This window comes from Sphaeramia orbicularis, chromosome 14, assembly GCF_902148855.1.
Source record: "Sphaeramia orbicularis chromosome 14, fSphaOr1.1, whole genome shotgun sequence".
In the NCBI taxonomy this organism is placed as follows: Eukaryota; Metazoa; Chordata; class Actinopteri; order Kurtiformes; family Apogonidae; genus Sphaeramia; species Sphaeramia orbicularis.
Genome location: NC_043970.1, coordinates 49976044 through 49992207, shown reverse-complemented (window position 1 = coordinate 49992207; position 16164 = coordinate 49976044). Strand labels below are relative to the sequence as shown.

General features: G+C 33.3%; 1 protein-coding gene across 1 annotated transcript; it reads right to left on the bottom strand.

Annotated features, from left to right (window-relative positions):
• Positions 1–134: 134 nt before the first annotated feature.
• LOC115432784 (DBF4-type zinc finger-containing protein 2 homolog) lies at positions 135–4421 on the bottom strand. The gene is made up of 3 exons (XM_030153789.1): positions 4261–4421; positions 3526–3600; positions 135–776 (listed from the first exon to the last, which is right to left on the bottom strand). The coding sequence occupies exons 1-3, from the start codon at positions 4376–4378 to the stop codon at positions 283–285; spliced, it is 687 nt and encodes a 228-aa protein (XP_030009649.1). The 5' UTR covers positions 4379–4421; the 3' UTR covers positions 135–282.
• Positions 4422–16164: the final 11743 nt, after the last annotated feature.

Sequence of the window (16164 nt, the reverse complement as noted above, 5' to 3'; positions counted from 1 at the left end):
ATGAACACTAGAAAATACTAAAAAACAAAGGAAAACATATATAGATTTTAGAATTTTCATTATTTATAGGTTATCATGCTATTAATTTACTGTAATTGGGCTGTATGTGACCCCTGAACTGAAATAATTCTAACAGCCTTGACTGTTAATATCTTCAGTGTAAGTTTTGCATTTTACAAATTCATCCCATGGGTCAGATTGGACCCTGTGGCAGACCAGTTATGGCCCACGGGCTTTATGTTTGCCACCTAAATTCTAAATCCTTCTATTACAGTGTCTCTCCTACGTTTCAGAAATAGCCGGCAGTATCGGGGCCTTAAATCGTCTGAACTGTCTGCAGGTTTTGTGACAACCAGACGCCCAAACGTACACCACCCCTGTCTTTCTCTCTGGCTGTTTATTAGTTGATAATGACACATTTTCTGTCTGTTTGGCTTCATCATTGTTTGATTCTTTGTCCTCAGATGTCATCGTGTTCCCAAAAGAAACCTGTTTGTTTATTTGGTCTTTCTGCTGAATCTGAACACGATCTGGACCTGAGTTTACTTCTAAAGATTTCCAGATGGTGGATAATGACGGACGGGGGGAAAGCTGCCGCCCCGTGCTGCTCTCGTCCCCCCTCCATCCACTTCGTAGGATCCGGGCCGCGGTGAGGAACGAGTCGGCCTGGACGTCCTGATTCTTCCAGGGGTGGCAGGCAGAGGTCCTATCCAGACCAGGAGATGTGGTCTCTGGATTACAGTGGGCCTCCATCCCCCTGTTGTCCAGCTCAGGATCTGTCACCGAAATACATAAAAATCACATTTACACCATTAGATCAACGATTTACTTCAACACTGTTATGTTAATATGTTAATACTAGCGCGTTGACCCGTTGGGAACCACATGTTCTAGATCCTCTGATCCAGTTCATTCCTTTACTTTCTTAGTAAATTCCACTGGCATTTTCAGTTGAATAACCTCTCAGCTGCCATGTCTGTTTCTGCACATGAAATTTGACACCACGGCAAAGTCACCCTATTGTTTATCTGTTGCTAGGTAACCCACTTCAATGATGATTCTATGATTCTGCGTATAGCAACATGATTCTAAGGCCATTGTATTCCAAAATTACTAATATCTCCCAAAATATTGGTCCTATCAACTTATCGTTTTCACTAGTCTGTTCCAAGGTTATTATCGTTAACGAAAACTAATGAAATGATGAAAACTAGAATTGAAAAAACATTTTCGTTAACTGAAATAAATAAAAACTATAATTAAAAGGAAAAAAATGATAACTAACTGAAACTGTATTGTGTGCTTACAAAACTAACTAAAACGTATAAAAAATTATGGCTAAAATTCCCTTCATTTTCGTCTTTGTCAATGTCGGATTGATACGAAAGCGATTTATTTTGCTCTAGCAATTTTAGCTAGCGGCACCATATGGAACTTCACAGTCCGTCACTTGTGGTCACTTGTGGTTTAGAGTCGTCTTCTGGTCCCCACTCTACCGGGAAACATGGAGACTAAAGTTGGAAGAAATCAGCAGGGTCCTGTCTGGGATTTATTTGAATACGACGGAGAAGAAGAGAAAAGATATATACAAAAAAAATTAAAACTAAACTAAAACTAAGCATTTAGAAAATAACCAAAACTAAGAAAAACTAGCAAACCTGCTCTAAAAACGAATTAAAACTAACTGAATTAGAGAAAAAAAAAAGCCAAAACTAAATAAAACTAAACTATAATGAAAAATCCAAAACTATTATAACCTTGGTCTGTTCCTTGACCAAAAATACATAAATATGCCAAACTGCAGCAGTCAACTCTTTTCGGATTTTTTGTGATACCCGAGACACACACACACAGAGTCCACTTCCCTTTTGTAATATAGATTTCTGCCAGTTTTCTCTTTTTTTTTTTTCAAACTTCATAGACCATAAAGATCAAGCTGTGGTTTCTCTTTTTCCCTCCAGTCATCAGGTCTATAGCTTTTATAGAAAGTAGAAGTCCTGCCTATTCTGGTGGGAATAATATTGTAAAAAAAAAAAAAAAAAAAAAAAAAAATCATACATTTCAGTTAGAGTAAGAAGTCAAGAAAGTCACAATTTGTGGTAAAACGGTAAAAGTGTGTAAATATAAAGACTTCACACCCAAACCTCATGTAGGTAACATCACTGTAACTGTCTCTGATCTGTTAGTCGCTGAAGCTGTATCTGCAGTTTCAACATGACCAGACTAGAGATTTTCACCTCTTTCATAATTTTTCAAGTCGCTCTTGAAGATTGACATTAAATGTAGCAATGCAGAGGTTGTCTGATGTTGCAGATGTGTATCAAATTCAACAACAGATGCAGTCCATTCAGCTGTTTAACACAAAACTAGATGTTTCTTTACTATCTTTGCCACAAACTGCGACTTTTGTGACTTGTTAAATTATCTTGCAAAGTTACAAACACCATATGTTTAAATGGTGGAAAATTTAATGGGATTAAGAAATGATTTGTCTCTCACCATTGACTACCAGTCTTTTTTTTTTTCTTTTTTTCTTTATGTTTGGTCCTATGGGGTGGGGTGGCTTAGTTCCTTATATACATCATCTGGAACCGTACTGAATCTATTGAAATCACATAGAAAACAACCACTATGACCACATGAACAAAATCAGACAATAGCTCCGTATAAGTACAATGAGTAAAGTAACTTTCTATAATCAGTTGCAATCAAGGTTTTAATAGTTTTGGATTTTCCATTATAGTTTAGTTTTATTTAGTTTTGGCTTTTTTTTTCTCTAATTCAGTTAGTTTTAATTAGTTTTTAGAGCAGGTTTGCTAGTTTTTATTAGTTTTCGTTATTTTCTAAATGCTTAGTTTTCGTTTAGTTTTAGTGTCTTTATATCTTTTATCTTCTGCACCATCATATTCAAATAAATCCCAGACAGGACTCTGCTGCTTTCTCCCAACTTTAGTCTCCATGTTTCCAGGTAGAGTGGGGACCAGAAGACGACTGGAAACCACAAGTGACGGACCGTTAAATATCGTATGGTGCCACTAGCTAAAATTGCTTGAGGGAAATAAATCGATTTTGTATCAATCCGATACTGAGAAAGACGAAAACGAAGGGAATTTAATCCAGAATTTTTATTCATTTTAGTTAGTTTTGTAAGCACACAATACAGTTTCAGTTAGTTATTGTTTTTTTCTCTTTGAATTATAGTTTTTATTTATTTCAGTTAACGAAAATGTTTTTAAAATTCTAGTTTTCGTTATTTCGTTAGTTTTCGTTAACGATAATAACCTTGGTTCCAATGAGCTGTGATATGTGTCTCATGGTTGCTGTTGAGACTGTGGTTGTAATCCCAGTAAAAGTCCAAAAGGTGGAGACAAAGATATAATATCATAAAGAATCTGTGTCCGGAAGGAGATGTTAAAGCTACTGTGTTAAAGCTGTTGTTGGTGCAGATGATGTGAATAATTCCGATTCTATAAGTCTATGTTCTTATGGCTCCATTTGTTTTATATGAACTATTGTAAAACTTACCTTCACCTACAAAGCTTGAAAGATGGAAAGTGAGACCTGTAGTTCTGAGTCCTTCTGCTGAAATGCTGAAAGAAACTGACAAAACAAAAACAGTGAAGTTCAGGATGGATCACTACTATTCACCAAACTTTATGTTTGTCCTTAAAATCTTTAATTTCCATCTAAAGGTGTAGACTTTGTCAAAAAATGGAATGAATGGCAGACCTACATCACATGAGAAGACTGCAACTATTGTTTTAGGCCTTTTTTTAGAAGATAACTAAATAAATGAATGTGTTTCCCTGCTGCTTCCCCCACAAACCTACTGGAAAAAATACATAAAACACACTTTTAGACACTGAAATGACTCTTTTATACTGTATAGATAACACTATTTATTTGTTAATGAGTGTGTATTCAAATGGCATTGATGGATCATCCTGTGTTAGAATATTCTATTCTATTCTATTCTATTCTATTCTATTCTATTCTATTCTATTCTATTCTATTCTATTCTATTCTATTTTATCCTATTCTATTCTATTCTATTCTATTCTATTCTATTCTATTCTATTCTATTATATTATATTATAATCTTATATATTTTTTAGCTTTATAATCTGCTCTTTGCCACAAAAGTAAGAAACACTTAACACTATGTTTAATTAAACCATCAAATTAAAGGAAAAGTTAGGAAAATATCATTATGTTTGACTTATACAAATAAAAAATAATATAATAAATAAGAACCCCTACATGTGAGGTCTTCTTCCTCTTCTTCTTCTTCTTCTTCTTCTTCTTCTTCTTCTCCTTCTTCTTCTCCTTCTTCTTCTTCTTCTTCTCTTTTCTTTATGGAAACAAACCGTATTTTCATTCAGTTTTATACCACTTTTATGGTGTGGTCCTCTCGTGTCTCCTCGTCCTCATTTCACTGCTGCTTTCTCCCTCCAACCTTTTCTCACTTTTCCCCCTCGTAACCCCACCCTCTGTTCACCCGCGATTTAAAGGAGCATTTCAATGTTTTAGGACATGAATGAAATCTATGTCTATGAGGGTGAAATCAGAAGTTGCGTCTGTCAGGTCATAATTATTATTATTATTATTATTATTATTATTATTATTATTATTATTATTATTATTATTATTATTATTATTGGATCCATCCATCAGAAATAATAAATTAGCTCAAGTCAAAAAATAAAATGCAAATCGAGTATTTTTCCAGGTTCTTTTAATCTAAGCAAAATTGTATTAAATAAACACTATATAACTGTAAATGTTCTGTTTTTATATTTAACCAAAAATAATCCAGATACATATTTATTTTCTGGGTGAAAACACAATATTTTCAACATGAATGAAGGCTTCTCTAGTTCAGTAAAAATGGGATAAAATACAGTTTGGTTTCTGAAACTGCATTTCTACCACTTTAGCATCAAAGTGTGATACAGTGTATATGAATTAAACCTTTAATTAAATTAACTTTCCATATATTATCCTGACACTTCAGTTTCTGTCAGTGCCTTATTAAAGGAAGTAAGGTCATTATCTCATTCCTGGTCTTGATTTTCTCTGGATTCAACCTGGTTTGCTGCTGAACTCATGCAGACTATTTGGTGATTTCAGACAAAAGGTCCACGCGTGTTGACAGTGTGTGGATGTAATCTCTGCTCTGTTTGCTCTGGTCAGATATTTGGGTTCAGCAGGTTTATTCCTTGTCGGTGAAGTAAGAGACCGAGGTTCATGAAAGGGACAAGGACCTCAGTTTCAAAACGAAGTCAAAGCGGTCAGCCTAAGCCTAAGTATGTTAAGGTTGTAATACCACCGATGCCCACTGGGGGTGTCTCTTTAAAACCCTGGCTCCCATAGACTTCTCTCTAAAAATACTAAGTTAATATTTCATTCTGGTCTCATTCATTTAATGGTACTGACAACTCGACTGTAAATGTGGTTCCTCTAACACAGTGTATCGCAAACTGTGGAGCTAAGCTTGCTGGGGGGTCATGGGGTCTTGCCTGGGTGTTTTTTTTTTTTTTTTTTTTCTTTTCTTCAGGTTAGAACAGTGGTTCTCAAATGGGGGTACGTGAAGGCACTCCAGGGGGTACGTGAGATTTTAAAATATATTTAAAAAGTAGCATCCATGCAAAAATCCTTTAAAAATAAAGAGCTTGATCACAGCAGTTGCCTCCCTGCCACCAAGAATGACACAGATCCTCAGCGAAGCACAAGCCCAAGTGTCTGACTAAATGCAAAAACACTCAGTTCAGTGCAACAATGCAATATTCAGCGTTGACAGCTGGTAATGTTGTCAGTCTTCTTTTTAATTATTAAATGGATATTTTAAGATGATATATATATACATATACAAATATATGTATATATATGTGTGTGTGTGTATATATATATATATATATATATATATATATATATATATATATATATATATATATATATATATATATATATATATATATATATATATGTCACAGTAGAGATTGAAATCCAGTAGGATTCCTAATCCTACTAGGACAGATAGGAATTGTAGTTTGTCCTAGGACAAACTGAAATCCTACAAGAAATTAGGATCTGAAAATTGGAATTCCAATCTGTCCTAGGAGAATTTACAATCCTACTAGGACAGATTGTAATTCTATTTGGAAGTGGGATCTGAAGATTGGAATTTCAGTCTGTTCTACGGCAAAAAATATAAGAATTCTGTCAGGACAATCTCGAATTCTATTAGGAGAATGTCAGATTATATCAAAATGTATGGAAAATAGACTGAATCATTTCACAGCCAAAACCTTTAAGTATCAGAAAAAAAAAACAACTGACAAAACCTCTATAGTATTACTTGTTTGAAATTTTGAAGTTAGTACTATAGACTAAGGTTATTGTCACTTAACTAGTGAGTAGTATGCAGCACATTTAAGTCTTAGAAAAAGTCTTTGAAGCTTAGCTATAGAATATTAGATTCAAAGTCTGTGTAAATTCTGAATAAAATCATGGTTTGTAAGAATATTGTTGTCTCTTTTACTTTTAACCCTACCATCTAGACCAGGGGGCAGCAAAATGCCAATGCCAACTTTAACATCATACATTTTCTGAATGGCTTGGCAACAATTAGATAATAATAAAATTGTATGTTGCCATGGCAACGGGTTGTTTACAGGTACGTTTTTCAAATTCTTACGATTTCTGAATACAAATGTGTCTCATTTACATACCAATGACAGTTACAAACGGCCACTGAATAAGGTTGGACCAGATAGGACGGCTGGCATCCTGGTTACAATGTGTGTTGACCTAAGGGCCATATACTGTATCTAAGATATGAAAATAATTCAGCTGGAATAGTGATGGCGAAATCGTAGAACAGACTGAAATTCCAATCTTCAGATCCCACTTCCAAATAGAATTACAATCTGTCCTAGTAGGATTGTAAATTCTCCTAGGACAGATTGGAATTCCAATCTTCAGATCCTAATTTCTTGTAGGATTTCAGTTTGTCCTAGGACAAACTACAATTCCTATCTGTCCTAGTAGGATTAGGAATCCTACTGGATTTCAATCTCTACTGTGACATATATATATATATATATATATATATATGATTTTTAGCAGTTTCTGCTTTTATTTAAAATTAAGTAAATGATTTCTTTTTGAGAATAGATCTTTACTATGATCCCAAAGGAGGACACTTTATGTTGATAATTATTTTTATGTGCACAAATCTCTATTTATAATTAAGTTAATTATTTCTTTCTTTTTTTAGTTATATCTTCTTATTTCCAAATAGTTCAAGAGAGACCACTACAAATGGAGTTCCAAAGTTTAATAAATCAGACACTGATAGCACAGCACTCTGTTTTAAGTCTTTTTTTTTTATTTCAACCAAAAATGCTTTGCGCTGGTTAGGGGTACTTGGCTGAAAAAATATTTCACAGGGGGTACATCTCTGAAAAAAGGTTGAGGACCACTGGGTTAGAACAGTGTTTTTCAACCTTGGGGTCAGGACCCCATGTGGGGTTGCCTGGAATTTAAATGGGGTTGCTTGAAATTTCTAGTAAAAGACATGACAAACTGTGAAGCTGAAACTGCAGCATTGTGGTTCTGTTTATCTGTCAAATGTTCATTGTGGTCGGTTTCAGATGCTGCAGCTCTTTCATAATTCATAGTTTGAGTTCTTGTTTGTTCAGTATTAATTGTCAGCCTTGTAAATCCAAGCTGGACTGACTGTACATATCCTGACCAAAGAAAATAAAATTCTCACTTTGTGCAGTAATCTACACCTGGCTTTACTGCCTCTGTCCATAATAATATACATTATATAGACTAAATGTCGATTAAAATTATTGTTTATGAGCAACATAGTATAGCAAACTATTACATGATCAAAAATAAATTAATTTTAGCAAAAAAAAAAAAAAAGTCTCTGTTTTGAATGTCTGGGGTCGCCAGAAATTTGTGATGTTAAAATGGGGTCACGAGCCAAAAAAGGTTGGGAACCACTGATGTAGCCGGTGGAACTAATATTTTAGTGTTGGAGCACCCAGGACTCATTTTATAGTCGTACGACAAACAAAGCTACTGCCATGATGATCTGTCACTAGACTAGACAAAGAGTTTAGGTTTTTTGGAGAATGGACAAGGATAGGACTGGAAAAGAAAAGTTTGAACAGTTTGTACTTTAATGTTTTGAGATGTGTAATAAACGGGCTCATTGCAGTCACTGATATTATTAAAGTGTTCATCTTTGTTTCCAAAATTTGTTTGTTGTTCTAAAAAAAAGTAACTTTATTGTCATAGTTGTAAGATAATTGTGCATTTCCTACTTTTATTTGCAAGAATATTGTCTCAGGGAGCAGTCTAGTTGAGTTTATTTGTATTGTTCAAGCAAAAATCTGTTATTTTTAATTTGCACAACAAATTATTCAAAGACAAGCAAAAAGTATTGTCAAAATATTTATGTTTCTTTCAATAAAAGTTATAATTGTACCACTATTGCAATGTTGTTGGGGTTGAGGGGGGCCTGGAGATTTTTCATCCTCCAAAGTGGGGGTCTAACAGAAAAAGATTGAGAACCACAGCCCTGACAAGTCTGTAAAATAAACTTCTTACACAGAGTTAGATGAAGTTGAATATATCCCAAGTCATTAAGCTAGCATTTAGCATTAGCTCCTGTAGTTTCACTCTTTTTGTCCAAATATGGTGACTTCTGGCTCCATAAAACCCAACATGGCAAAGGGATATTGTACTGTAATATTAGTTTTATTGAGCAGTATTTATTGAGTGTACTTTAATTCTAATAGCTTGTGTTTATGTACATTTTTAGGGTTTCAAAGTAATTTTACACCACAATTTTTCTGTTTATAAAGAAAGACATGAGTTATGTGGGATATACTTTCACTGTATCAGAATTGCCATGGGAAATATACTTTTATTGTAGTGTTTTTTTTATCTAAGAAGTACTTTCAGAACAGAACAGAGTTTTAATTTGTACTTTTAAAGCAAAATAGTCATTATATAGCACATGTCAATTTTCATAGTGCAGTATTAATATTTTTATAGTAACATGCACACTTTTAGCATAAATTAATTTTTTACTGTTCAGAATAATTCTTTAAAGCAGTATTCCAACAGCAAAAACTACTTTTATAACACACAGAAGTTAAAACAAGTATTTCTTCCCTTTCATTCGCTGAATTATATATAGACCTGTTTTTCTTGCAGGAGTCTGAACAAGTTCAAAAGTCCAGCTCAAGAGTCCGTCGTGCCACTAAATACTCAGAACTATTTTGACTATGCAGTTTCATGACTCATGTGACCATAAGCCACGTTCACATGTGGATCTGGAGTTTGCACAAAATTCTGGATCAAAGTTTACAGAGTGAGAGCTGGAGCCGTCGGGGTCATTGACGAGTTTGTGCTGGTTCATGGTATTGATCTGAAAAAAATGTGAATGGAAAAACTGAATCTGAATCTTAATACGTTAAATAACACAGTATACACTATATTTATTGTTTGACTCAGAATATGGTAAAATAAAATGTTCATGCATTTTAACACCATAATTAGGTGCCTTAGTTTATTTATTTTTGTGCTACTAAATCACACTCAGGGACCGATTGATTGATTGATTGATTGATTGATTGATTGATTGATTGGTTGGTTTGTATTAGTGATACAGTTAACAAGACATAGTGGACAGAAAAACAACAACACATAAACAAAAGAAGAATCAAGCAAATAATCAAAACAAAAACAAAAACGACAAAATGATGACAAACAACAACATTGACAACATCACATTACAATGAAAAAGATCATAAACATAAAGAGCAACTAAACTATATAAAGTGATTAGGGGAGAATGGGAAAAGGGGAGTGTGAATGAAAGTGTGTGTGTGTGTGTGTGTGTGTGTGGGGGGGGGGGGGGGGGTGAGAGGAAAAATTATAAGTATGATAGTAAGGATAATGATAATGATAATGATAATGATAATGATAATGATCATGATCATGATAATGATAATGACAATAACAACAACACAACAATATATATTAATAATACCAATAGTCTAATTTGCTTGTATTATTGCAATGCAAAAATGGGTTAAATAACTGAATATTTATAATAACTTGGTTTTTTTAGACTACATTGTTATTATTGTATTTAAAGCTTTGTATTATATTATCGTATTTGTATTTGTGTGCTTTGTTTTTAAATTATCTGTCAACTATTTTATGTCATGTCTTGTTTTTATTTTCTGTATTAACTGTTGTCTGTTTACCTGTCCAGGGACTGAAGATGCAAATTAGCTCTCAGCTAACTCCAGTGCAATCGTGTGACTGCACAATGGCCCTGTCAAATAAACAATAAACGAAACGAAACGAAACTAAATGAAAGGCAAGGCAAGGCAAGTTTATTTATATAGTACATTTCAGCAACAAGGCAATTCAAGGTGACTCACACAGGACATAGAAATGGAAAAAGAAACACATGTAAAACATTATAAAAGAAACATGTAAAAGGTGATTAAAAACAAGTAAGAAAACAACACATAAAATCCAAAAATATAAAAACACACACATATTAAAGTAAGAGTTGCAGTGCAGAGTTTCGAAAGAGAATATAAAATTTAAAAAATAAAAAGCCTTTTAGTCAAAGGTCGCAGTGAACAGGTGAGTCTTTAACCTTGACTTAAAAGAACTCAGACTCTCAGCAAACCTGATATTTTCTGCTAGTTTGTTCCAGATACACGGAGCATAGAAATTGAACGCTGATTCTCCATGTTTAGTTCTGACTTTGGGAACGCAGAGCAGAGAAACTAAACTAAACTAAACTAAGCTAAACTAAACTAAACTAAACTAAACTAAGCTAAACTAAACTAAACTAAGCTAAACTAAACTAAACTAAACTAAGCTAAACTAAACTAAGCTAAGCTAAGCTAAGCTAAACTAAACTAAACTAAACTAAGGTAAACTAAACTAAGCTAAACTAAACTAAACTAAGCTAAACTAAACTAAGCTAAGCTAAGCTAAGCTAAGCTAAGCTAAGCTAAACTAAACTAAACTAAACTAAGCTAAGCTAAACTAAACTAAACTAAACTAAGCTAAACTAAACTAAACTAAACTAATCTAAACAGATTAAGGTCATTCAATCTCAGGTAAATTATCAAATACACAAGACGACACCAAACAATCAACCAAAGTATTTTCAGTCAGACCTTACAAACATGAAGCATTTCTCCATTTTCTGCAGCTTTGTACATCTAACTAACTACATCTCAGAGGCAAATATCCCACTTTTTACTGCATTATATTTCTTAATATTTAATGCAATGGTTTGTATTATTATCTATAGTGACTTATCAGGATTATTTTATTACAAGAAGATAAAAAATGCACTCTACGTTTACCTTTAGTACATTTAGACTTCGTCAGACCTGAAATTATTCACCCTTAAAGACCCAAACAGCCACTGACGACCAAAACCATCTACTGATCTGAAATGTTTAATTACGTCTGATCCACTAATCCAGTTAATGCATGTAAATAACTGGTGTGAAATTCAGTTTTTCATCTTTTCATGGTCATCACATATGACCCATTTGGACGTTCAGAGGCTCCGTAGTGAACATGAAAACACCGTCATCCTCTACAACATTGGTTCATCAGTAAAACCCATGGAGTTGGATCAATGACAGTGAATGGAGACACTTGGTTGATGTTCAGTTAATAACAGGCTTTGTTGAGAAAGTCACTTTTTCTTCACTTTTCTGTGTTTCTGATATAATAACAATGAATTTTAATCAGAGGTTTTATGAACATCTATATGATCAGTAGATTAAAAATAGGAAAATACCTGATTTTCACTGGGAAAAATGTAAAATATAGAGGATAATGTTATAATAATAATAATATAATAATAATAAACTTTATTTGTATAGCACCTTTCATACAGAAATTGTAGCCCAAAGTGCTTCACATTGATTGAAAAAATACAATATTAAAATACATTAAGATTTGATTATACATCAAGAAATAAAATGAAATTTGAGAGAAATGCAATAAAATAAAAACAAAAATAAAAACAGCGCACATTAAAATATTTGATTATACATAGAATTTTTGAGTGCAAGAAATAAAATGAAATTTAGAATACAATACAATAAAAAATAAAAACAGAAATACAATAAAATAAAATAAAAATAAAAACAGCGCACATTCCTGGTTCCTGAATTGTGACCCCATTTTTATCTCCTTTCAAAGGCTGATGAGAATAAAAATGTTTTTAATTTGGTTTTAAATATATTCAGTGAACTGGCTTCTCTAATGTCTTTTGGAATTGTATTCCATAACTTTGGTGCATAGTTAGTAAAGGCTGCGTCCCCCATTTTCTTTGTAATATTTCTGGGAGTCGCTAGTAACCCTGCGTTTGATGACCTCAGTGTTCTAGTTTGTACATAATCGATCAGTGAGTTTGCAATGTAACTTGGTCCGGTTCCATTTAGAGCTTTATACGTGAGGAGTAGTATCTTAAAATCAATTCTGTAGGTTACCGGTAGCCAGTGCAGGGAAACCAACACTGGAGTAATGTGCTCTCTCTTCTTGGTTTTGGTGAATAACCTAGCTGCAGAGTTCTGAATCAGCTGAAGTCTGTCTGTGGTGCTTTTGGTGTTATAATAAATGGTGATAAATCTCTTAAGAAAGGTTAAGAAGAGAGAAAAAAATCATTTGGGAACTGCCACAAAAGTATCACTGGGTCTTTATGGGTTAAGGTTTGGAACTGAAATGTTTTTCTTTCATTTTTATATGTTGTTCTTAATCCACTAAAACAAGTAATAGAGAATCTTCTAGAACAGGTTATGCCACAACCGAAGCCAATGTTTGTATTCCACAGAATGTGAACTTCCCACAACAATGAACATGCAGAGCAGCTTCACAAACTAACAGAAGAATGGGCAGTGTATACCTCTGGAGGACTCATTTTAACCCTTGCTACTAATGCAGTTTTATTTTGCTTTAAATTCCTCAGTGGCTCATTTTCCCCTGAATCTCCTCCAAGTCGTGTTTGATTTTCATTTATCATTCATGCGTATCTTGCATTTTACCGATACACATGTTCTGAGCTCATTTGTTTAAATTGCAGCAATGGTCACATGATGTATGTGTTAGAAGATAATAAGTGTTGACCTAATTCAGTGTCCTAAGGTTGAGAGACTTCTTGCTTTTTTGTCATGATGAAATTAGGTTGGATATTGTGAAATTTTAGGTACGAACATTTCACTCTCCAGTGTCAAACAGCCAGAATACAGGCTCAACAGTTGGCTATTTGCATTTAACCCACAGGTGTCAAACATGCGGCCCGGGGGCCAAATCCGGCCCGCCAAAGGGTCCAGTCCGGCCCTTGTGATGAATGTGTGAAATGTAAAAATTACACTAAGATATGAACAATCCTTTTAGTTCAGGTTCCACATTCAGACCAATTCAATCTCAGGTAGGTCATAATAACGTATAAATACTCACAAGTCCAAATTTTTCTCTTTGTAAATGTAAATGTTTTCATGTATTTACACTAAAACAAAGTATAATATTGCAAAAATATCTGAATATCCTGAACAAATATGAACAACCTGAAATGTCTTAAGAGAAGTAAGTGCAATTTTGATAATATTCCTCCTGTTACAAAATGTTTTGTGTATTTGTAGATCCACTGTGATCTGTAAGTTATAATGTACATGTGCAAATGATAAACTGAAGCATTATATTGTTCAAATTACACATTTTTTTCAGTTTGTTCATATTATTCACATTGTTTGAGAGGATAGTTTAGAACATAACATAGAGAAAAGTTTAAAGTTGACATTATTTATATATTATTATGTTATTATTTTACTGGTCCGGCCAACTTCAGATCAAATTTAGCTGAATGTGGCCTGAACTAAAATGAGTTTGACACCCCTGATTTAAGCCATAAAGACCCAAACACCCACCAACGACCAAAATCATGTACTGATCTAAAATGTTTAATAACTGTTGACCCATTAATCCTATCAATACATGTAAATAATTGTTGTGAAATGCAGTTTGTCATCTTTCCATGGTCATTAGATGTGACCTATTTGGACATTCAGAGGTTTTGTAGTGAATGTGGAAACACCATCATCTTCCACAACATTGATTCACTAGTAAAACCCATGGAATTGGATCAATGATAGTGAATAGAGATACTTGGTTTATGTTCAGTTGATGATATATTTTACTAAAAAAAGTCAAATTTTCTTCATTTTTTTTTTTCCGTTTTTGATATAATAACCCTCAATTTTAATCTCAGCTTTTGTGAACATCTACATGATCAGTCCATTAAATATAGGAAAATATCTAATTTATACTTAAAAATGCAAAATACAGAGCATAATATCAGACTAAATGGTGATAAATCAGTTAAGAAAGGTTGAAAATAGGGGAAAATTCAAAATTTGGGAGATGCCACAAAAGTAGCACCGGGTCTTTATGGGTTAGAATAGAATAGAATAGAATAGAATAGAATAGAATAGAATAGAATAGAATAGAATAGAATAGAATAGAATAGAATAGAATAGATCTTTATTGTCATCATTGCAGGAACAATGAAAATCATTTCAGCAGATCTGTTTCTTCTTTAGCTGCAAAAAACATTTAAGGTGCAAAGAGACTGGATAAAAATATCCCACAGAATTATAATCAAACTATATACTGAAAACTATTTGATAATGTCCAAAAAAAAAAAAATAAACTACAAGAAATAGTAAAATATCCAAAAAGCCAACTCTGTACTTTGACACACAGCCTACTGTGTCACTGTTTGTGGTTGTCTTCAGACAGACAAAGTTTTGTTTGGAACTAAAACAGGAATGCAGAGCAGGGCAGGGCCATGAAGTATCCATAGAGATGAGTTTCTGTTTTTAATGCCAACACAGCTCTTTATTTTCATCATATTTTACTCGATCATTGAGTCGATGCCATCCTTGGTTCCTGTCGTTCCTGTCGTCCTCCTTTTGTGATTTTCTTTTGCAGATAGTGTTGTCATTATTTTCCTCTGTGGCTTTTAATGTGGTTTACTGTTGGAGCAGCTTCAAAATATTTCTAGTACAAAAGGAAGGGAGAGGCTTAATAAAAGACTGATCTCTTGGGTCTTTCACGTAGGCTCTCTATTATTTATAGCTGCGTCATTTAGTTTAAGAGAAAGAAGGATGACTTGACTGTTTCTTCAAAAATGTATTGCTACTGAAGAAGGTGTAGAAAAATACAAGCAGCTTCTCTGATCACATTATTATCATTATATCACATTATATTATAAATGATGCTACTATGTTTATCATTAATTTTATTTATTTTTGCTAAAATCTTTAAAAAAAAAAACATTATTTATTTATTTATCTATTTTATTTATTTATTTATCTATTTTATTTTTTCTTTTTGGGAACTTCCACGCTTTGTAGCATTTTTGATATTTTTCATGTATGTATAGAAGCCCTCTTTGTTAACATTAAGCAACATTGTATGATTGTCGTGTACCAAGTGAAAACTCTAATAAAAACTTGAATTATTAAAAAAAAAAAAAAAAAAAAAAAACATGATCTGAACAATTGCAGATTCGTTTAAATGAGCATGGAGCGAACATATTGGACTTTTTGAGCTGCTTTTAAACCCTGAAAACCCTAAACAGCAGCGATGGCAAAAACATCTATAATATAAAATCTTTAATAACCTTTGAAACACTCATCTAATCAATACATGTAAGTAATTCAGGTTCAGAAAATGGACCCATTGTCATTTTCTGTTGACGCTTGATGATTTTTATGTTCATTTAACTACACATTTTCCTGCGAAAGTCTCTTTTTTTTCAGTTTTCTCTGAACTGTTGAATTTACTCTGAGCTTTTATGAATATCTATATAATCAGTTAATCAAATCAATCAATAAAATCCTGGTTTTCACCGTAAAATGCAGAAGATAATGGCGCTGGCAGATAATGGTGGAAAAGTAGTCATCATTAAAGGTTATAACTTTCTTCCATATTGTCATGAATGACATGCGAAGGCCCCACCTTTGTTTCAATCTTCTGGGAATTACAATAAATGAAAGAGTGTCTGTTGGTAAAACAGAGCTGGGAGAA